This window comes from Notamacropus eugenii, chromosome 4 (assembly GCF_028372415.1).
Source record: "Notamacropus eugenii isolate mMacEug1 chromosome 4, mMacEug1.pri_v2, whole genome shotgun sequence".
NCBI lineage: Eukaryota > Metazoa > Chordata > Mammalia > Diprotodontia > Macropodidae > Notamacropus > Notamacropus eugenii.
Window position 1 is genome coordinate 464,744,576 of NC_092875.1, and position 22,122 is coordinate 464,766,697.

Below are 22,122 nucleotides of genomic sequence, written 5' to 3' on the forward strand. Positions count from 1 at the left end.
TAAGTGACTTTAATGAACTCCACAAGGCTTTCTTCATGTCCAGCAGGAGGTGCTAAATCACCTGGGTGCCCTCCTGGGCCAAATTCCACCTCCAATGAATGAGCAGTCCAAAAGCTGTTCAGTGTGAGATCATGGGCCTGGTGTGTTTTCCATGGCTCTAGGATACATTTGCAATGTATAAAAGGAACCTCTTCCAGCACCCACCCCCCCGGCAGTGGTGATAGCCCAGCTGAGTGTACAAAAAGGTGGTCAGCCAAAGTGTGGCCAGGGCATTGGGCTTATTACCACTTAAAATTTCAGAGAAGCCAGTATGTTTCCATGAAATTCAGGGAAAACTCCCTGAATAACGAGGAGGAGATAAGGTTGTTCACTTTCACTAGCAGTGTTCCTCATCCCCTTAATTGTCTAATTTCCTTTTCTGAAAGGAAGATTATAATATAAAGTAATAGTTATACAAAGCTAAGAAGGTTGCACCAAGAACTGGGGTGACACTGCCACAGGCATTTATCATGGGACCCTGGGAATAGCCATTGACAAAGGGGAACGCTCACCTAGGTCATAGGTTTGATGCCCTCTCTTCTAGGGAGACAAGACTTTGACACCCAACTTTCATCCCCTCTATAGGGCTGAGCCTGTGTTTCGAGGGAGGATGCCAGGGCATAGGCATAGCACCACCCAACCATCCCTGCGGATAGCCCTTTATGACCTGCCCCCTTCCCACCTTTCCAGTGAGTCCAGTGACACTGGACCTCCTTGCCCTTCCTTCCACAAGACACTGCATCTCTTTGCTCTGCCTTTTCACTGGCTGTCCCTCACATCTGGAATATTCTCCATCCTTGTCTCTACCTCCTGGCTTCCCTGACTTCCTTTAAGGCCCAACTCCAAGCCTACCTTCTATAGGAGGTCTTTCCCATCCTCTCCTACTGCAAATCCTCAATTCTCCCTCTCCACCCCCCACTTCCAATTACAGTTGTATGTATCTTGTATGTTGTCTTCCCTCTTTAGGACATGAGCCTTTTGAGAGCAGGTTCCCTTGTTCTTACCCATAGCACAAGAGAAAATTAGCTTGTTGAAGATATGTACTATGACCTTCAACTCCTAATAGTCTAACAGAGGTGGGAAAGCCATGGCCTCAATGCCCCATGTGACCCTTTAGGTCCTCAGATGCAGCCCCATGACTGCATCCAAACTTCCACGAGCAAATCCACTGAATAAAAGGATTTGTTCTGTAAAACTTGGACTCAAAGGCCACACCCGAGGACCTGTGGCCTCAAGGCCCCAGATTCACCATCCATGAAGGTGTTTAGGCCAACCTTTTAGGACAGTTAGAATTAGTATCACAAGATACATATGATTTCCATTGTGTAATGCCGTTTCCGTTTGAAAGAATGTAATGTGTTACCTAATTCCTAAACACTTAAGAGCCTTTTATTTTTATATTTGATTTTATAATCTGACAGGACCGTAGATTCATAGAATTTTAGACCTGAAAGGCATGTTAGCTCTTATCATTATCTAGTTTAAAAGCTTCTTTTTAGAGATGAGGAAGCAGTGGTCCAGAGAGTTAAGTGATTTGTGCAGGGTCACTTAGCAAAGATAGAGATTCTTAGATTTCTCTGAAGTTCTTTCCAGCTCTGAATCTCACAATTGTATTTGGCTCTAATACTAGATGTACCAGAGGTCTTACAGAAATAATTTTCTCTTTTTTTAAACTTCATATCTTTTTTATTTTTTAATATATTTTATTTTCCCCAAATTATATGTTAAAACAATTCTTAAACATTTTTCTTAAAGTTTTGAGTTCCAAATTCTGTCCATCCTTTCCTATCTCCCTCCTCCATGAGATGTAAGCAATCTGATACAGTTTTACACATGTGCAATTATTTTTCATATCTTTTTTTAAGTTTATTTTTTTTCTCAGTTTTCAACAGTCACCTCCATGAGTCTTAAATTCTCTCCCCCTCTCTCTCTCCTCCCTCCCAAAGTGGCATGCAATCTTATATGGGTTCTACACATGCATTCTTACTAAACACATTTTCACATTAGTCATGTTACATAGAAGAATTAAAACGAATGGGAAATACCATGAGAAAAAGAACAAAACACAACACAAGAGAAATATTTTTCATGTCTTTTTAAAAAATATTTTATTGACTTCTATTGCTTTTACTTTGCCTGATTTCTCCCTTTTATATCTGGCCATCTCACTCTCAGAAATTTATCTATTATAACAAAGAAAAATTTAAAAAAAGAGGAAGAAGGCAGTTAGCACAATAGACCAATACATGCAAGAGAACATGGCAGTATATGCAACTTTCCACATCCATGGACCCCAGCGTATGCCTGTGATCAAGGAGGAAGATGTCTTATGTGTCTTGTTTGGGCTCAGGCTTATCCTTTGTAACTTCTCACTCTTTCTCTTTTTTAATGGTTTCTTCTGGTTTTGTGTCCAAAGTGGTTCTGAAAATTCCTTTATCCCTGTCATATTTATCCTGCCCTGATGACAAAGAAAATCATTTATCCTTAATACCTCTCTGACAGGAAAGGGAATAAGCATTTACGTAGTGCCTACTGCGTGCTAGGGACCTGGCTTGCAAATATTATCCCATTTGATCTTCTTTGTGATCCCGTGAGTTAAGTGCTGTTCTTAGCCCCGTTTGATAGCTGAGAAAACTGAGGGATTATTGATTTTTGGCATATTTGATAGAATTTACCTGTATATCAAGTTCCTTCTACATTTAATATGAATTCTTTTTCGTTTTTGTTACTGATGATTTGATTTTCCATTTTTAAAACCAGATTAGATAATAGTTTATTTTTTAAAACTCCACATAGTAGTTTTATTCATTAAATCGCGTGCTTTTTCTCTTTTAATTTTGTTAGTATCTGATTTTCAGAATTGCTACTTTGATGTTTAATTTGATGGTCTTCTAATGAATTTTTAGATGCTTGCCCAGTTCATTGATTTTGTCTTTTGTTAATGAAAAGATTTAGAGAGATATATTTTTTCCTCTGGCTACATCTGATAAACTTTCGTATGTCTTCTCATTTTTGTAATTTCCTTTGATGAAATTATCTTTTGTCTCTGATTTATTCTTTTATTTACCAATTCTTTAGGATTAAAGTTTTTAGTCTTTAGTCTTTTTAGCCTTTGCTCCTTTCTTCTACAATCCTATTAAATATATTTTTAATTCATCTGTGGTCAGTAAAAAAATATGCTTATTATTTCTATTTTTTCTGAATTCCTTTGTGAGGATTTTATGCCTTAATGCATGTTAAATATCTTCCCCTCCCAGATTGTTTTTTTTTTTTGATTAAGTAAAAGAGACTATTGTTTGTCTCATTTCTTGCCCAGTCTTGATCATAGAACGGGCTTTGGCTCAGTCAAAATGAGAACTGGGAAAAACCTTAGCTTAAAAGGGCCAAGGTCTCCCGTTGCACCCAGGGCCAGCTCTGGCCATCTTGATCTGTATCTTGCCATTGGACCTAAATGGCTCCAGAGGAGGAGGTGAGGCTGGTAACCTTGCACAGCCCTCTCTCACTTAATTCCAGTTCACTTGCAGGTCATGGCATCACCTTCCTGATGTCATGGTCCTCTTGGAGAGCACAGGATAAAGAACACTTAATTTGGTGCCTTGAAAATAGTATTTGCTAAAGGCTGACCACTGACAGCCACTCATTTGGAGCAGTGCAGGCTAATGCAGGTGGTCACTAGTGTTACCCATTTAGTTGAGGGGAAGTGAGAGTAAGTATTCTGCACAGCAGTGGCCATAAAACTCGTGATTGAATGAAACACGGATCCAGAGAAGGGCCTGAAGTGGCAGAGTTCCTAGAGCTCCATTTTTCTCTGTCTTTATGTATAAGTTGTTGCATTCCCTTGGGATTTCCTTCCCAAGTGTTTCCATCTAGGAAGCAGGCCCTATGGGCTTGTCCTGCAGGGAATAGCAGCCCTGAGGTGGGGACCTCATTCCATCTCTTTTTCATTTGGCCTTCTGAGATCACCAAGGAAAGAGCCCCGAGCCCAGCTGCCTAGGACATGCTGGAGAGTCTCTGGTTGACATTTTGTCGAGCCCATTCTCACCACAAGAAGCAGGAGAGAAATAGAAAAGAAAATACACATTGTTTGAAGAATTGCAAGAATATTATTGTTTAATGATTGGGAAAGGGATTATCTTTTGGGTTCTTGGAGGAAAGGAGGTGAGGCGTTCCATGGTCCTGGAGATCTTACTAAATCTTTGTTAAGACCCTGATAGAACAATCTTCACATATAATATTGTTGTTTTTCCTTTTTGCTTTCAGAACCAGGTGGCAAAGGCAAGATCTGTTTACTCTCATATCATGAACCCAAACAGCAAAGCATGCAATAATTTAAATGTAAGTGGTCATTTTGGATATAAATACAGGCCCAGAGGGGCAGTAAAATGGTGCCCGCTGTGTAGGGATGGTGTCTGATTTTGGTGTGTGACATCTTTGGTATCTAACATCCTTCACTCGTATAACCTTCAGCTGCTTGGGGTGCAGAAAAGTATGGCATGAACAAAAAGTCAAATACACTTTTAAGTATATTTTTTAAACTTTAGGACACAGTTACTGTACACAGGCTAACATTTTTTCAGATTGTGGGATAAATAGGAAGCTATTTTTCCCATATAGATAAGGAAGTAAACTATGGCCAGCGGAACTGAATTCCATTATCACCTGAAAGGAAATTTCGTTTCTCCTTTCAATCCTATTAATAGATTGTTCTCATCCTACCCACACAATCTAAGTTATGAAAGTCTTGAAGTTTAAAAACTGCACAAAGACTTCTTGAAGATGCCATGTAATTTTTTATTTAAGAAAATCCCTGTCACCCCCAGCAGCCACCTTCACTCTCACTCCCTCTGTTGACCATCTTACCAAATCTGCCTGAATCACTGAATGAGCATCGGCTCAGTCAAAGTGAGAATTGGAAAGGACCTTAACTTAGAAAGGCCAGGGTGTCTCACTGCATCTGGGGCCGTGTCCAGTCGTCTTGATCTCCATCTGGTCACTGGACCCAGATGGCTCCAGAGGAGAAAGTGAGGCTGGTGACTGCATAGCCCTGCCTCACTTCAATCCAGTTCATTTCCATGTCCTGGCGTCACCTTCCATGTCCTGGAACTCTTGGAGAATGAAAGACAGAACAACAACACAGAGGGGTTGGTTGCTCACAGTCACACAGTTCCTATCTAAATATTCAAGAGTTCCGCCTGTGCCCCTTATTCTGACTTGTCTTTTTGAATCTATTGCCTGCTGTCTATCCACTCTGCCACCTAGCTGCCTGGGTGGGGAAGTCCAGGGGAGAAGTAGTTGGATAGATCAAGAATTTAGAACCTTTGGAGTAGTATGAAAGTAGGTTGGGAAGTTCGCTGGAATGAGATCGTAGAGAACCTTGAATGCCAGGCCTCATCAGCTCTAGAGACAGCTGTCAGGAAGCCCTTCCTCATATCTAAACTAAATATCTCCTATGTTTTAGTTTAAGTCTCTTTCAAGTCAGAGTCAGTCAAGTCTCAGTGTCAGAGAGGAAACAGAGAAGGCTGCTATCCTCAGAAGAATAAAGGTCAATTGTTTATTATTAGTCAGTTCAAATCATTTTAATCAATATTACACATGTGTACATGCTAAAGAATCATTTCTGTGCTAAATAATCATTTCTAAAAACCCTTTGAAAAAGTTTCTCTGAATCAATCTTGTTTATGGCTAATGTCCCCTTCGAATTTCTGAGGGTACTTTGTTAATTATTGTTCAAGGAAAACCTGACAAATGGGCAACTGATCAGTCAGTGTTCAGAAAATTCAGATGAAATCATTTTCTTTACCTAACTTTTGAATTAATTACTCATGTTACGATCTTTTCCTTCTATCAGTTGGAATTTGAACTGACCTAATCTTCCATTTCCTCACTATCTCTGTCTTATCTACGTCCTTCCTTTAGCCAGTATGCCCAGGGACTAGGTTGCCAATTTTCCAGTTCCTCCCCGGTCGATACTGCATTGATTGATTGGGATATCTCATGCAGACACAACCACATTGGCTCTGCTCTGCCCGTCTGAGCTGAGACCGTCAATATTGAGAGAGCTCCAGGTCCCTTGTAGTATTCTGCTCAGTATCAGAGGCTTAATTTCCACTTCCAGATATGTCTGGAACCAGCTGAAACCGGATCAGGGTAAATTTCCAGTGATACAATTCGAATTTGCTCATTTCTGCGTATAACTGGCAAAGTTCCTAAGGGAGACTCATTTCAAAATGGGTGTTCCCTGTTCTCCTTTGCTTTGGGGATTAACATGTATTGGTAACACATGGTTACCATGGTTACCATTGCTGTCCTTGTATGTATGTGGGGGACAGGTGGAACTCTTGTAAGCTCCATCTTTCCCCTTTGTCAAAGATTACCCTTAAATCCCATTACATGCTGAACGGTACAGTGGAAAGAACGTAGAATTTAGAAGCTGAGGATCTGCGTCAGAATCCTGACTCTGCCATGATAAGTGGCAAAGAGAAAACTGTGTGTGTGAGTTGGATGGGTAATAAGTCAGTGGCCTCAATTTTCCCAGCTTTAAAACGAGAGGGTTGGATCAGATGACCTCTGAGAATTTTTCTAGCTCAGCTTTCTATGGATCCTGTGATGCCAAGCAGGAAGCCTTCCCAGACTAAAACATGAGAAGTAGGGTAAGACTCAATCAGGCTCCAATAGGTATATAGATTTAAAGCTGGAAAGAGACCAGAGAGATCATTTCTTCCACCTCCTGTTTTACAGATGAGGAAACTGAGGCACAAAGAGGTGGTCACACAAGTACTTCACACCAGAGCCAAGATTCAAGTCAGTCTTCAAATCCATTACTTTTCCCCCTGGACTATATGTAGGACACTCTCACAACAGTAGTCTTTTTTGCCCATGGGATCCACTTCAGATCTTATCCAATTTAGAGAGAGAGACTCATCCATTTCTTAATTGTTCTTTTGGAACTACTGTGCACCTTTTAAAAAATCCACTTATATCAAATTCCTGCAAGACTGCAGCGTCCTTGTGACTTGGCATCATTTCCCGGGGCCGGAGATGATTACGGTGGCGGAGGGAGCAGAGGCTCCATAAATAGTTTCTCATATCAAATTTTCCCCTGCTCCCTTGAAATTCGATTTTCATGGCCTTCATGTTGATATCTCTTGAAGGATTAGAGCAGTCTTTCTCAACCTCTCTGGCATCTGGCAAAGCTCATGAACCCCTTCTCAGAATATTTTTAAATGTGTAAAATGAAATACGTAGAATCCTAAAGGAAATTACATTGGAATACAGTTATCAAATTTTTAAAAATTCATGGACCCCAGGTTAAGAGAAGCTAAAAAATAATAACATAGAGAATATAGAAAAATAATGAATAAAATAAAAATAATAGGGAAATTAAAGGAGTAATTTTTTTTTGTTCCCCTCTAAACTCATGGACCCTCTGAATAATTTACCTCTGGAACCCCTTGGTTTTGTGGACGCCAGGTTAAAGATTCCTGAACTAGAGCAATCCTTTACCCTTTACTCTTTTCTCTCTCCTGGGAACTTCAGCTAGGGAAAAGGCCGTTGATAAGAAGCCTGTCTTCCTTCTTCTTGCCCACATCCATCACCTCCTCATCTTAAATGTGTGAGCCAAGGTGGTGATCTGGCCTTGAAAGCCCTCTTTGGAACCAGATTACTTGCAGGAAGGGAGTAATTTGAGGAGAGAAAGTGAAATCTGCCAGAACTCCCCTCCTGCTTGTGTCCCGCCTTGGCCTTCAGGGTACTGCTTTTCCACTGGGCAGCCTTAGGGCAAATTTCCAGGAAGGCAAGGCCTGCCCCAGGGCACTCTGGGCTTCACCGTTATTAACAGAGGTTGGCAGTCCGCCACTGGCACTGGCAAGGGTAGCCTGTTCCAGAATCATAAATTTAGAGTTGGAAGGGACCTTAGAGGTCATGAAGTCCAACCATCTCATTTTGTAAGTGAGGAAACTGAGGTCCAGAGTAGTGAAGCTAAGGTGATCTTCACATATTCTGTCAGTGAAGTAAGTGATCTTTTACTTACCTGCTAATGAGCAGTTCAGAGACCCTACAAAAATGCCCTGTGGCCTGGTCTTTCTATTCCAGAGTACAGCCAATATAGATGAACCACCTATATCCCTCACTGGGTGGCTCTCCTCTGTTAAATTGTCTTTCTGCTATTTAATTTCCTTTTGATTAATAAAATGTGGCCCTCATTCAGTTACCCTAACAACTAACCTACATACAGATGTATATGAAAATTGAGCCACACTAAAGAGCAGCCAGGTGGTGAAGTGGATAAGATCAGGCCTAGAGTCAGGAACAGGTCTTCCTGAGTTCAAATGTGGCCTCAGACACTTACTAGCTTTGTCAGTTAAACTTGTTTGCCTCAGTTTCCTCATCTGTAAAATGAGCTGGAAAAAGAAGTGGAAAAACTGCTCTAGTGTTTTTGTCAAGAAAACCCCAGATGGGGTCACAAAGAGCTGGGCACGAGGAACTGGTAACAGCAAGGAGCTATATTTAGGGGAGGGAGGATATGGTGCAATTGAGAGTATTGAGTTGGGAGCCAGCGGACCCAGGTTCGAATCTCATCTCTGCCACATACTGCCTTGGGCCTGGGCAAGTCTCTTGCCTCTCTAGGAGTCAGCAGAGAACAATTCAAGTCCCTTTTAGTTTTACCCATGATTCCTTTGTATCTAGCTAGTTAGCTTAATTGATGAGAGCTCAGAGCTGAGCCCAAGTGAGTAGATTCATCCCTGTCTTGGGTCAGTTGATTTCACATCTTTTCTATGGAAAATCTACCCCACAAATTCCTGCTTTGGTGAGAAAGTGTGTGTGTGTGCATGTGTGTGTGTGCATGCATATATACATAGATGTATGCATATATGTATATATATACGCATATGCACACACATACACACACATACATGCATACATATATACACATGTGTGTTCAATAGAAATCCATCACTACTGAAAATATGACTCAGTATATGTCTGTGTATAGGAGGAGAGCAGGAAGAGAAAGAAAGAACTCTGGTATTCTTTCTAATATGAATTCAAGACAGGGCATGTTTTTGATGGTTTAATCGATAGAGTGTAAATCAATAAATACAGCCAGCTTCTACTTGATGTACCGAGTATTGATTCCATACGTGTTATAGTTTCTCAGTCTGTAAAATAGTCACAGCTTTCCCTTGCCTCCCCAGCAGGACCATTGAGAAGAAAGAGTCATGAAGTGTAGGGATAGTGTGGTGCAGTGGTGTCTAACCCAAATTTAAATGGATCCCTGAAGCGGCAGCATAACTTTTTAGGGGTGTTTTTATTGTGATTTGTATTTTTATTTGTTGTTAAACATTTCCCAATTACATATTAGCCTGGTACTTGTGGGTGCTTGAAGAGCTGGACTTGGAGTCAGAAGGTCTGGGTTCTAGTGTTGGCTGTGTCGTGTCCTGCCTGAGGGTACCCAGGGGAATTCACTTACCTGCTGTGAGCCCCAGTTTCCTTATCTTTTATTAATAAGGGGCTTGGACTAGATGGTATCCAGTCAGTCAAGAAGTATTTAAGTGGCTGCTAGATGACAGGCACTTTGGGGCCAGGGGTGGGGATATAAGTACAGAGAATAAAATAGTCCCTACTTGGAGAGAGTTGACATTCAGATGGGCAGCTCGGTAGCAGAGTGGATGGAGTGCCAGACCTAGAGTCAGAAGGACCTGAGTTCAAGTGTGACCTCTGACACAAGCTGTGTGACCCTGGGCAAATCACTTAAACTTGTTTGCCTCAGTTTCCTTATCTGCAAAGTGCGCTGGAGAAGGAAATGGCCAGCTACTCCACTATCTTTTTAACAGATTTTTATTGATCTCTGTTGGGACTTTTGCATCAACAAAATTTCTCCCAGCATCTCTCCTCTTTTCTCCTTTAGAGCTGTCATATAACAGATATTTTTTAAAGAAAAAAATTAGCAAAAACAACACATTGAACTCTTTTGTTGCAAAGTACCATACATGCTGACCTCTCACCCATGAGCATTCTGTATTAATGGGGATAACTGTGTGAGTCCAAGATGATACTGGAATCGGTTGGCCCTCAAATGCAGAAAGAGCACTTAAGTTATTTTGGGCTTTTTTAATAGCTTGCTGCACTTTGGGTTGGATATTAGGGGAATGGGATTTCCTGTCATCTGGGTACATTTTGTGGGCATCTTTTAGAGCAGGAGTTCTTAATCTTTTTTGTGCCCTGGTCTGTTTTTGTCAGTCTGCAAAAGCCTGTGGATCCTTTCTCGGAATAATGTTTCTCACTGCATAAAGTAAAATATGAAAGGTACAGAGGAAATCAATTATATTGAAATATAGTTACCAGAATAGTTAGCAAACAAGTTCATAGACCACAGTTTTTGGAGGTAGCAAAACAAGGGAGGCCCAAGAGCATCCAGGTGAGACTTTCTGCCTATGCCTATCTCTGAGAGTATAATGGGGGCTTGTCAAGGTTCACATCCTCAGATTCCAAACCAGTGGTATTTGGTTCTTTCTATGATCCAGATACTTATCCACGCCCACTCAGACATGTTGAAAGGAGCCCTGCAGATACTGGAGGCATCTACCGAAAAAACTCACTTCAGCCTTGTGAAGAAGCAAGAGTTCTCAGAGGAAGTAGTAAGTACCTGGGGATGGGAAAATGTGTTCAAAGCAAAGCCCATGCTGGACTTGGTAGCTCAATGTCTGGGACTGGGAAGGATACTCAGGCACATCTCTTGAGCTCAGGAGTTCTGAGCCGCAGTTGACTTTGCTAAATAGGGGCCCAGATTGAGTTAGGCAGTCTTACGTCAGGGTTGAATTTAGCAAAACCTTGGCTTTCATCCAATTCATTAAACATTTATTAAGCTCCTACTGTGCTAAGCACATTTTAGGAAAAGTTATCATGGTTTAGGGGATAGAAAAACCATGGAGTTAGAAGACCTGGCTACAATCTCCAAGTCTCGTACGTAATACTTGTATGACCTTGGGTAGGTATACTACTGAGATTTACCGGGTTATTGTCAGAATTATCATGTAGTGAATGAGCAGCTAGGTGGCACGGTGGGGAAAGTACAGGTTCTGGAGTCAGGAAGACCTCAGTTCCAATATGGCCTCGGATACTTAGCTGTGTGACCCTGGGCAAGTCACTTCACCCTGTTGCATCATACCAAGATGATATTAAAGAAAATGTAGAAAGACAGTAGAATTATAGATTGGAATTCCTTTTTTTTAACTTACCTATCCTATATGAACTGATGCAAACTGAAGTGATCAGAACATTGTAGTTACAGCAATATTTTTTAAACATATTTTTGTTTCATTAAAAAACATTTTAACATTCATTTTGTAAAAATGACTTCCAAATTCTCTCCCTCCTTCTTCCTCCTCCCCCCTTAAGAAGGCAAGCAATATGTCATTTAGTCATGCAAAATATATTTACATATTAGTCAAAGAAAACACACCCCCAGACGCAAGAAAAATAAAGTGAGAAAAGCATGCTTCCGTCTGCACTAGACGTCATTAGTTCTCCCTCTGGCGGCGAATAGTGTTTTTCCTCATGGGTCCTTTGTTATTGTCTCAGATCGTCGTCTAGGTCTGAGTAGCTAAGTCTTCCACAGTTAGTCACCATGACACTGTTACTGTTACTGGGCACAGTGGTCTCCTGGTTCTGCTTATTTCACTTTGCATCAGTTCATACAAATCTTGCCAGGTTTTTCTGAAACCGTCCTGCTCATCATTTCTTATAGCACATTTGTAATCCATTATAATTGTATACCACCTTGTCCAGCCATTCCCCAATGGATGAGCATCCCCCTCAATTTCTGATTCTTTGCCACCACAAGAAGAACTGCTATAAATATTTTTGTACTAATAGGTCTTTTTCCTTTTTCTTTGATCTCTTTGGCAAATACATCTAGTAGTAGTGTTGAACAGAAGTATTGTTATCCATAATCCCCTGTGAAAGACTTAATTACTCAGATTAATATAATTATCCAAGATACCTCCAAAGGACCTGTGATGAAAAATGCTGTCCAACTCCCAAAGAGAAAACTGATGGCCTCCTGAATGCAGACTGAAGCAAACTTTTTTCACTTTATTTTTTTTTGCTATTTTTGTGCTAATATATGGAATTATGTTTTGCATGACTTCATATGTATAATTGGTGTCACATTGTTTACCCTCTGAAAGTATAGAAGGGAGACTGGAGGGTAGGAAAGAATTTGGAATGCAAATTTAAAAAAAAAGAATATTAAAAATAATTTTAAGGAAAAAAACTGTATAAAGAGAAAGCTTACATTTATGTAGCACTTAAATTTTGCGAAGCCCTGTACCTCCATTATTCCATTTGCTTCTTACAGCCTCTGCATTCCCATTTTACAGATGAAACCAAGGCTCGGAGGGGCTGAAGTGACTTGATCAAAGACACACAGTTAATGATTGTGAGAAATTGGGTCTTCCTGGTCTTTAGTCCAGTGGTCTTGGTGCATCAGACAACACTAGCACAATTTTTTTGGTTTTCATCAAAGGAAATCCCTTTGGGAAAACTTGGCCTGCTATGACAACTAGACTTCATCTAGTTGGCCCCCTTTCTCATTTTAAAGATAAGGAAACTGAGGCTTAGAGAAGGAAAATGTGCTACCTCTTGCCCCTTCCCTATAGTCATGACCCAGAAAATGCAGCCCAACTTGGACCTTTCAGAGGCCAAAAAGTGTTTGGAAATTCTTTTCCTCTACTTGTGGCAGATCTGAGAGAGAACATTGCGTACCTAAGACTGCCCAGCTTCCTCATTTAATCCGTACTTCTCTCCATCCACATTCCAGAATTAGCCCAATGTCCTAGAATTAGAAGGTCCCCCTCATGGCCAGTGGCCGTTGTTGTTGCTTAGCATGTTGTAATGGAGCTGGGCTTTCCCTGAGCCTTCCCTTATATCTTAACCTAGAATAGAGACTTAGCCAGGGATACACAGCAAGTTAGTGGCAAAGCTGGAATATAAATCTGGGTCTCCTGATTCCCCAGCTAGGGCTCCATCGTTAACACCAGGCTTTCTCTTCCCTGTTGAAGGTATATATTACCTACCCAGAATTCAAATGGAAAATTACTGATTTTTAAAAATACTTTCAATTTTAACTTAGCCTGAAGGTCCTTTTTTTTTCTCCAAAGCTTTTTTAGATGGATTTTAATTTAAAAACATGCACAACCCATTTAGACTTTTCCCCTGGATACTGTGAGGCTGATCAGAGAGCTGCCTGATTTGAGATGGTAGGCATAAGTCATTTAGCTAGGAAGTGACAAATCCTAGACTTGGAACCAAGCCTCTGGATTCCTGGGTACCCTCCACTTCATGGGCCCTGGTGTGTTAGCATGTAGAGAATGGAACTCTAAAGAGTAATACGTATGCCCCAGACCACATGTAAATGATCAGTTGTCTTGAGTTTGATTTTTATAAATAACACATTGGGCAGTTTTTTGGTGGACAGAGTGCTGCTAGATCGGTAACAGGAAGCCCTGAGTTCAAACTCTGCCTCTATGGGCTTTTCCAACTCAAACTATAAGCCTGTTAGGCCATGTGTACTCAGTAATGATAAGTGAAAATGGGCCCTGTTTGGTGATTGGCCAAAATGTGGCAAAACAAATCCAGGGGCCTCTAACCATCTATGGGAACAGGAAGGAGTACTAGACAGTTGGTCTTTTGAGAGCCACAACCTCTCTCTGCCTCTGTTTCCTTAGCTCTAAAATGGGAATGATCATGGCCCCTTCTTCCCAGAGTTGTCATGAAGATAAAATGAATTAATGTGTGGTGCTTAATAAATGCATGCTCCCTTCCTCTTTTGTCCCCCCTCTGCAGATCTGAAGTTCGGATGACTAAAGCACAGGCTTCTCCTTCATTGATTTTTTTTTTTTAATAAGCTAAACTAGGGAACACATTTGGCCCCTTCTCCTTCCTGCTTAGATAGCAGAGTAGCTATAATAATCCCATTTAATGTTTCCACAGCCGTCCGAGAGAACTGAGGCAGTACCTGCAATTAGAGCGGAGTTAGCCCAGGCTTCACAGCCTTGCACTGCTTTTTTGGGAAACCTTGCTCTGCAGATGAATTCTGTTCACCTTGAACCCAGTGACGGAGCAAGCTGTTCCTCCTAAGAACGTTAAGACCTTTTCAAGCATTAAGATTCCTTGGGGAGTCACGGTACAAAAGGGAGAAATAGGCTTGCAGTGTATCCAGAAAGTGAGTGTAGACCCATGGCATGTTAAGAAACATGATCATGAATTAAATCTCTTCAGATATTGTCAGGGAGGAGAATTGAATTATCCTTTCTTCTCTGTACTCCCCGTCTCTCCCTCCTCTAATCCAGACTGTATACCACTGCCACCATAACCTTCCTAACAAAATCATTCCCAATGTCATCCTCCTCCTCAGAAATCTCTGCTAGAAAAAAAAAAGTCCAGACTCCTTAGCATGGCATTCAAGGCATTATGTGATATGGCCCCACTCTTCCTATTCAGGTTTATTTATGTGAAATTTTAGACAGCTCATTTCTTCCTGAACATACCCTGTACTTCTAGAGCCCAGGTCCCCCCTCCTCTTGAGTACCCATTATTGAGTGCCTCCATCCCTGCCTGTTAAAGAACCACCCATCCTCCAAGGCTTGGCTCAGATGGCAAAGATGGCACCTATTTTTAGACCACTTCTCCTGTGTTGCAGACTCTTGGGGGCCAGACAGTGGGATGAAGTCATCATTCAGTCCAATCCGTGTCTGAACAGGAATCCCTTCAGTAACATCCCCAACAAATGGCCTCAGTTTGATGATATCCAGTAAGGACAAAACCACTGCCTCTCAAAAGCAAACTGTTCCACTTTGGGACCCCTCCCTGTAATTGTTAGGAAGTTTTCCTTTGCGTCATGCATAAACCTGCCTATTTGCTACATCTGCCAACTGCTCCTAGGACACCCTGTGGGAACAAGCAGAATGAGAGTCATCCCTTTTCCACCAGACACCTATCATGCCCCTCACAAGCCTCCCACCTCTCTTTTCATCTGTCCTTTCACCTCTTTTTTCTCTCCTTTCTTTTCTCTTTGATTTTTGCACTTTGAATTAAAACAAGATAAGTATGTGGGTTTTTCACCCTTTAACTTAGTACATAATATATCATATTATATACATAATATATAGTATACACATGTCATATATACATAATATGATATATACAAATGAGATATGATATACATATATGACATACACAATACATTACGTACATAATAGAATATGATTTTATATATCTATACGTAGATATATGAAAACACCTAGTATTTAGATTTTGTTCAGCTCCAGTGTTAGCAAATTTGTGTTGTTTTTTTCTGGGTTAAATTTGGTTCCCAATTCTCTTTGCTTTACCGATCAACAGATATGTATTGATCATTTATGTCTGAAGCACTGAGCTTCTCGGGAAGTACAGTAAAGTATAACACTGGGTCTTTCTCATCGTTATTAAGTCCAAACAACACTTTCCTTTTATGGTGCTGTTTATGAGAAAAGCATCACAGTGTCCTTTTTAGAAAGTAAATCTTTTAAATGCAAGAATAAATCTATCTTATCTCTGTTGAAAGACATTTTTAGGCTGTGTTGAAATGTCCTATTGATTCAGGAGCTTAGAGGTCTCATGTGGTGTCATGTGGTGTCATGGAGAGAGTACTGGACTTGGAATTAGGACAGACCTGGGTTCAGATTCCACTCATTGTCATTTACTAACTTCGTGAGCTTAAGCAGGTCACAACCTCTTTGAACCTCCATGTCTTAATCTTTAAGATGGTTCATAACACTCTAGATTGAGAGCTGGAAAAGATTTTAGGGACAACCTTATCCAGCCCCATTCCTTTACAGATGAGGAAACTGAGCCCCTAGAAGGGCCAAATGATTTATCTAAGATCGTACAGAATCAGGATTTGACCTCAAGTCTTCTGACTATAAAACCCTCTCACTGCAACACAGTCATACTTAACTCCTAGTCAAGAATGATATCTGGCTCCAAGACACTGAACACTATGGTCTCCCTATATATGAAAATAATTTTTTCCCAGAAGACAGTGGAGAGGTTTGTGATAAGTGTAGACAGTCTACAACATATTCCAAACAAGGAGTTAGGGGGAAAAAAATGGAGTAAAAGAAGACATTCAAAAAATGTATGAACAGAAAAGATGACATAAACACAAGGTACCAGTGAGGACTGCCTGCTAGCCAGCTGTGTGCTCCATTCATAGCCTCTAGATGTTGAGACAACTCAAGGAAGGCCATCACCATGGTGGGTGGACCTTCTATGGCAAACTCATGGGAGGCATGGATAAGAGTTGCATGGGGTTGGCGGGCATCTATTGACTGCAGCCTTAATCCCTGGACCTTCATCTGTGACATAACAGGCCCACTGAGAATTTGAGAGAGCTCCCCTCAGAGGGTCATGAGGTTCCACTGAGATAATGTGGGTAAAGGGCATTGTAGACATTAGAGGACAGTGTAAGTACTGGTTTGTTCCCTTGATTTGTAGGTGTGTGACAAGGTAATGAGGCTTTTTCCTGCACTCTCCATTTGATCTGTTTTTAGCAGAGTGCCTTCACATGGCCAGTCAGTGCCAGTAAATGCCTGAGGCCTAAACAAGGCTTTCACTATCCCTACCCTATGAGCCTCATAAGACATCCTGCAATACCATGACTGAAGCCGTTGTGGTGGTGGTGGTGGTGGTTGTTAAGGGTGGGCACAAGAAAGACACTCCCCTCTCATTCCAAGAGATTAAATTAGTATTTGGGAAGCAGTTTTCATGCAACTTAATTAAGAAATGCTTGGGTTAGTGGGGCCAAAAAGGACTCTGCTGTTGTAATGATGTCCAATCAAGTAAGTTTACTTCACCTGTTTTAATGCGCTTCCCCACTCACCCCCTCCTGTTCCCTGATCCATGTCTTTGGGTCAGATAGTGTTTTAAGCTCTTGATTACTAAATGTCCAAGGTGTAATTCTCAGGTTGTAATGGGTCTGTGTAATTTGTGGAACCATTTTCTTGGTTTTATAGTCCCATGTGTTAAGTTGTACTGGTTGGCTCCATGGCTAGAGCACCTGGCATGAAATCATGAAGACTTGAGTTTAAATCCAGCCTCAGACACTAGTTGTGTGACCCTGGGCAAGTCATTAACCTCTGTTTGTCTTGGAGGCAGATAGGTGGCTCAGTGTGGAATTCAAATCTAGCCTCAGATGCTTACTAGCTCTGTGACCCTGGACAAGTCACTTAACTTAGTTTGCCTTAATCCACTAGAGAATAAAATGGCAAATCACTCTAGTATCTTTGCCAAGAAAACCCCATGGACAGTCTTGGTGTGCACAGGATCATGGAGAGTCTGACCTGTCTGAGCAAAACAACCATGGCCTTTTATTGTCCCTTTTATTGCCACACCACTCCTTAGAGGTGTGTGTTGTGTGTCTCGGAGGGACTCCCTTAATCATTCTTTTATTTAGCACCTGCTGTATGCCAGACATTGCCCTTTGTGCCAGGAATAACAGGGCACAGTTGAAGTCATCCTTCTCCTCAGGGAGCTTATATTCCATGAGGGGAGATAACACGTAAGCAAATAAGTCTATACAAAATCACTAAAAGGTCTTTTGGTGGAGGTGGCACAAGCAGCCAGGAGGAGGAAAGGAGCAGGGGAACTGTCTTGAAGGCTTTCTACATTCTGTTTTTCTCTTCTCACAGCTGACCACAGTGAAGGAGAAATTAAATGGACAGCCGGCTCTCCAGGCCAGATACAAAGCGATCTGGGAAAAGCTCCAGGCATCCGGCCAGGTCATCCCCCAGACTGTTGATGCCATGCTCTGTGTTATCCCTCAGAGCAGGAAACCCCACATTCTCTCATTTAACAAGAGACAAACAAGCCGCCGGACTTTACAGCCACTCAATTCATCTCTGATAGCCGAGTAGCCCTGGATTTGACCAATGGTGACTCTGAACTGGGTGTGTCATTCTGACCATCTGAGAAATTGGTCTGAAGGAAATTAGGCTGAACTTTTCTCCCCCTCCACAGATTTCTGACATTCATTGACAACTGACATTCCAAACTCAGAGTTCCGAACTCTGGACTATTGTGGACAACACTGACCCAAACAACCAGAAATCTTTCTCTCTTTTGAACATTAGGAATTGTCTGTGTAGAGTGACAGGTGTGCCCCTGAGAAAGTTGTAGTGGTTTCTCAGTCCTCTTTCCTGGCTTTCATTCACACAGGCAGAGAGAAATAGCATAGAAAGATTCCAGGTCTGCATGTAGACTTATCCAGCTTTCACAGGTACTTGGTACATCCTTGGAAACAGTTCTGTTGTGAATTTCAGGATATTTTCTGTAGCTTCTTGAAAACAGTGGTCTTTCCTCCTTATTTCCTTGAATGTTCTAATTTTGTTTTTAATACCTAAAGCTCCAAGGCATGAATCCTGAGAAAGACCCTAACAAAATATAGTAACTATCATTTGATAGAGGCAGGACTACATGAAAAATATAACACAGCATGGAACTTGGAATATTGTCCTGGCTTCTACCACTGCCTAATTTCTGTGACCCAAAGTAAGCCACTCGGTGGCTCAGTCCTGAAGTTTCTCCATCTGTAAAATGCTGGTTCTTGTGCTGGAATATCCTTGTATCCAGATTTGAGAACTTCAGACAACGTGTAGGAAGGTAGGAGACTAATAAAGGCGATGCATAGAATAGCTAAAATACTTTGGTTCTTCAGATGTCTGTCTCTCAGCCCCTCCCCAACCTTCATGAGGCAAACAGACTCAAGCTTCATCTTTCTGAACTATTACATACGCCAGCTTTAAATTATTACTTCCCGGTTTAGGGTAAATCATGTTTTCCCAACAAGACCTACTTAAAATTCTCTATCTCATCTCAGTCAGTACGTGTCATGCATTGTCTGTCCTATAATTCATCTCTCGTTAATGGTTTTCTTCCCTGTCTCCATTTGGAGTGCCTTATTTTCAATGAAAAGAACTGTTGTCTTTCTTGAGAGCCCAGGACCCAGTTCTCAAGTGCCCTTGGGTACCCCTTCAACTGATGACTTGAAATACAGCGTCTGGAGGTGAAAACATGCATGAAAATACACAGTGGTCCCATCTCAGCTGTGCCTTTTGTTTCAAAAGGCCTGTTGTGATGTTCGAGGCATGTGTGTCTGCCTGGAGTGCGGCCGACGCTAATGAGCGACAAGCCCTGGTTTCTTTCTTTTCTGATACCATCTGCCCTTTTCCCCATGTTCCTTCCCTCCCACCGTACCCCTCACTTTGAGCAGACGGGTACGTCTGAAAGTGCTTCTTCAAGAAATGTTATTTTGTATTGTTCACAGGCAGCAGGTTTTCATAGACGTTAAAACTCTGAAGGACCTTGGAGATCATCCCTCATTTACTGATGAGCAAACTGAGGTCCAGAAAAGCAAAGTCACTTGCCAGAGAGGACACATTGGCAGGCTAGACCTGGAATCTGGGCCTCCTCCCTCAGCCTAATGGGCTTTCCACTAGACCTGATAGCCCTCCTGAAGAAGGACAGTGTTGGGCCAGCCAAGTCAGACAAGTGTAAAGCCCCCAGACATAGTAAAGATCCTTATACAGTATGTATCTTGGAAGAAAAGTCCCTTGGAGGATGGTGCTTTCACTTTAGAATGCACAAAAAGCCCAAGCTTCTTTCCTCCTCATGATCATGCCTCTCAGAAGATGTGATCTTTATTCATGACCTGTGCTAAGCTCCAGGCAGATCCATTTTTTAAAAAATTATTGATATCTTTGGCATTTACATCTCCTCCATTTCCAAATATATTCCTCTTCCCTTAAACCAGTGAGCTCGCTCTTGTGACAGAGAATAGAAAGACAGAAAAGGAATTTTAAAGCATTTGATCCAAATAAGCCAATCCGTCACCTGAATCCAAGGGTATGTGCAGTGCTGCACACGCTTAGTTCCCCACTTTGCCAAGAAATGAAGGAAGTGCCTTTTCTCATCTTCAGGGCCAAGCTGGGTTATTCTAGTTATGCGTTGTTCAAGGGTTTTTGTTATTACTGTTTCCATTTCCATTGTCGTAGTCATGTAAGCACACACATAAATGCCATATAAATGTGGTCAGTGTGTGTATTATTTCTAGATGTTTAGATTATAAGCTCCCCGAGGGGAGGAAGCATGTCATTCATCTTGTGTCCCCCTAGCTGAATACGAATAACACTTCCTCTGCAAATAGTGGGTGCTGCAGTTACTGCTCCGGACCTGTGATTTCATTGGTTTGGAAATTATGTCGATGGATACAGAGCAGCGGTTCAATTTAAGCACCACACTAAGTGCTAGGGATACCCCGACAAAAGCAAAATCATCCTTAGAGAAGTCATCTGTAACGTAAAGCATGACTGTGATTTGCTTAGAGTCACACAGCCAGCAGGTATCAGAGTCAGGACCTGGACCCAGGTTTCCCTGACTCAAAGTCTGGTCTTCAGTTTCCACGATACCCTGCTGCTTCTTACTGGATAATTAATAAACATGTTTCAAGCAAAAGAAATATGTGAACAAACCCCTGCCTTTTGGGAGTGTATGGTATTTTTGATCACCTAGGTATGTCTGATTTGTTAAAGTCAAGAACCATTTATTAAGCACCTAGCATTAAGAGACATGGGGTCTTCCTCTGGTGGGAGGGCTTGCCACGCCCTTTTCGGGGCTGCTCACCCACCTTTGGTGCCCACCTGGCACTCAGCTCTCACCTGTGGCTCCAAGAAGCTGTAGCATGTGCAGCGGCCATGCCCCATTAAGACCATCTCAGCAGATGAAAATCCATCAATGAGTGACCCTGAGCATGTGAAGATCTCTCCCCACTACCATCTCCGTGGAATAAGTGGAAGAGAACAATTTGTTCGGTGACCGTGACGGCGGCTGAAGCCCACTCTGGAGCTCTTAAGGCTTGACTAGACAGCAACGGCACCAAGATCATCCACTGCATCCCAGGACATCGCCAGTCATCCTTACTTTTGGCTTGTCACTGGACTCTGGAAGGAGTGAGTCCGGTGACTGTGCATTGAACTCTCCCTATCAGTCTGCTCTGATGCTAAGGCGGCCACAGCTTGTCTACCTGGTTGTGGACTGAGAGTCAGGATGACGCCATGATGGTTCCACTGTGACCCTATCAACTACAAGATCCTTTGAAATCATGAAAGAAAGTGAGGTGTAGTATGAGTTATTCCCACTATTGTATCTAATTTGAAAGCTTTTCATTTTGTGTGGCTTGGACTTGCTTGTTTAGTGCTTCAACAGTCAGGGGGTCTCTTTGGTCATTCTGTCCCCCAATGGCGATTGCAACCCCTCTGTAGAGCCTTTGTGGTTTGTGCGTTATTTTAGTTAAGAAGAAATTCTTCTCCAAGCCCATGCGCACATAGCAATCCTTATGGATTATATGATAATTATAATGAAGCATTATTCTTGTTTAATCATTCAGTCATGTCTAACTCTTTGTGACCCCATTTGGGGTTTTCTTGGCAGAGACACGAGTTGTTTGCCGTTTCCTTCTCTTCATTTGACAGATGAGGAACTAAGGCAAACAGAGTTAAGTAACTTGTCCAGGATCTCACAGTGAGTGTCTGAGGACAGATTTGAACTCATGAAGAGGAGTCTTTTTGATTCCAGGCCACATTCTTTATCCTCTGTGCCACCTAGCTGCCCACCAACTTTGTCTGTGTACCTATTATGTTCCCTCTCTCACTGCCCTGGCCTCCAGTAGAAGTTCTGTGAGGTTATCAACTTGTCCTTTTGTCTTTGTACCTGTGACACAGTACCTGGTACAATGTAGGTGCATTATAAGTGTTTGTTGAAATGAAATGAAAAGGAAGGGGGAGGCAGAAACTGCTTGTGTATAGCCACCAAAATAAATACCATAGAGAGAAGTGACAGTGTAGGAAGAGTCGCTGTCAGGATCCAAAAAGATCTCAACAGGCTAGAACATTGGGCTGTGTCTACTCGAAAGGATCTGTGATCTCTTCTATCTGGGAATTCCAGTGACAAGATCACAGCCCATCCGTGCTTGCCCATCCTGTGTGGAAT

At 41.9% G+C, this 22,122-nt stretch overlaps 1 protein-coding gene across 3 annotated transcripts in view; it reads left to right on the forward strand.

The window, feature by feature from the left end:
* PTCD2 (pentatricopeptide repeat domain 2) overlaps positions 1–18,777 on the forward strand; it is a 41,036-nt gene extending 22,259 nt beyond the window's left edge. For 2 of the 3 annotated variants that reach the window (XM_072606310.1, XM_072606312.1), the window contains 3 exons: positions 4,300–4,374; positions 10,563–10,676; positions 17,769–18,777. In XM_072606310.1, coding sequence (XP_072462411.1) covers positions 4,300–4,374; positions 10,563–10,676; positions 17,769–17,993 — 414 coding nt within the window. In that variant the 3' untranslated portion in view covers positions 17,994–18,777. The remainder of the gene's footprint in view (positions 1–4,299; positions 4,375–10,562; positions 10,677–17,768) is intronic. The other variant, XM_072606311.1, reaches the window with a different exon arrangement.
* The last annotated feature ends 3,345 nt before the right edge of the window (positions 18,778–22,122 follow it).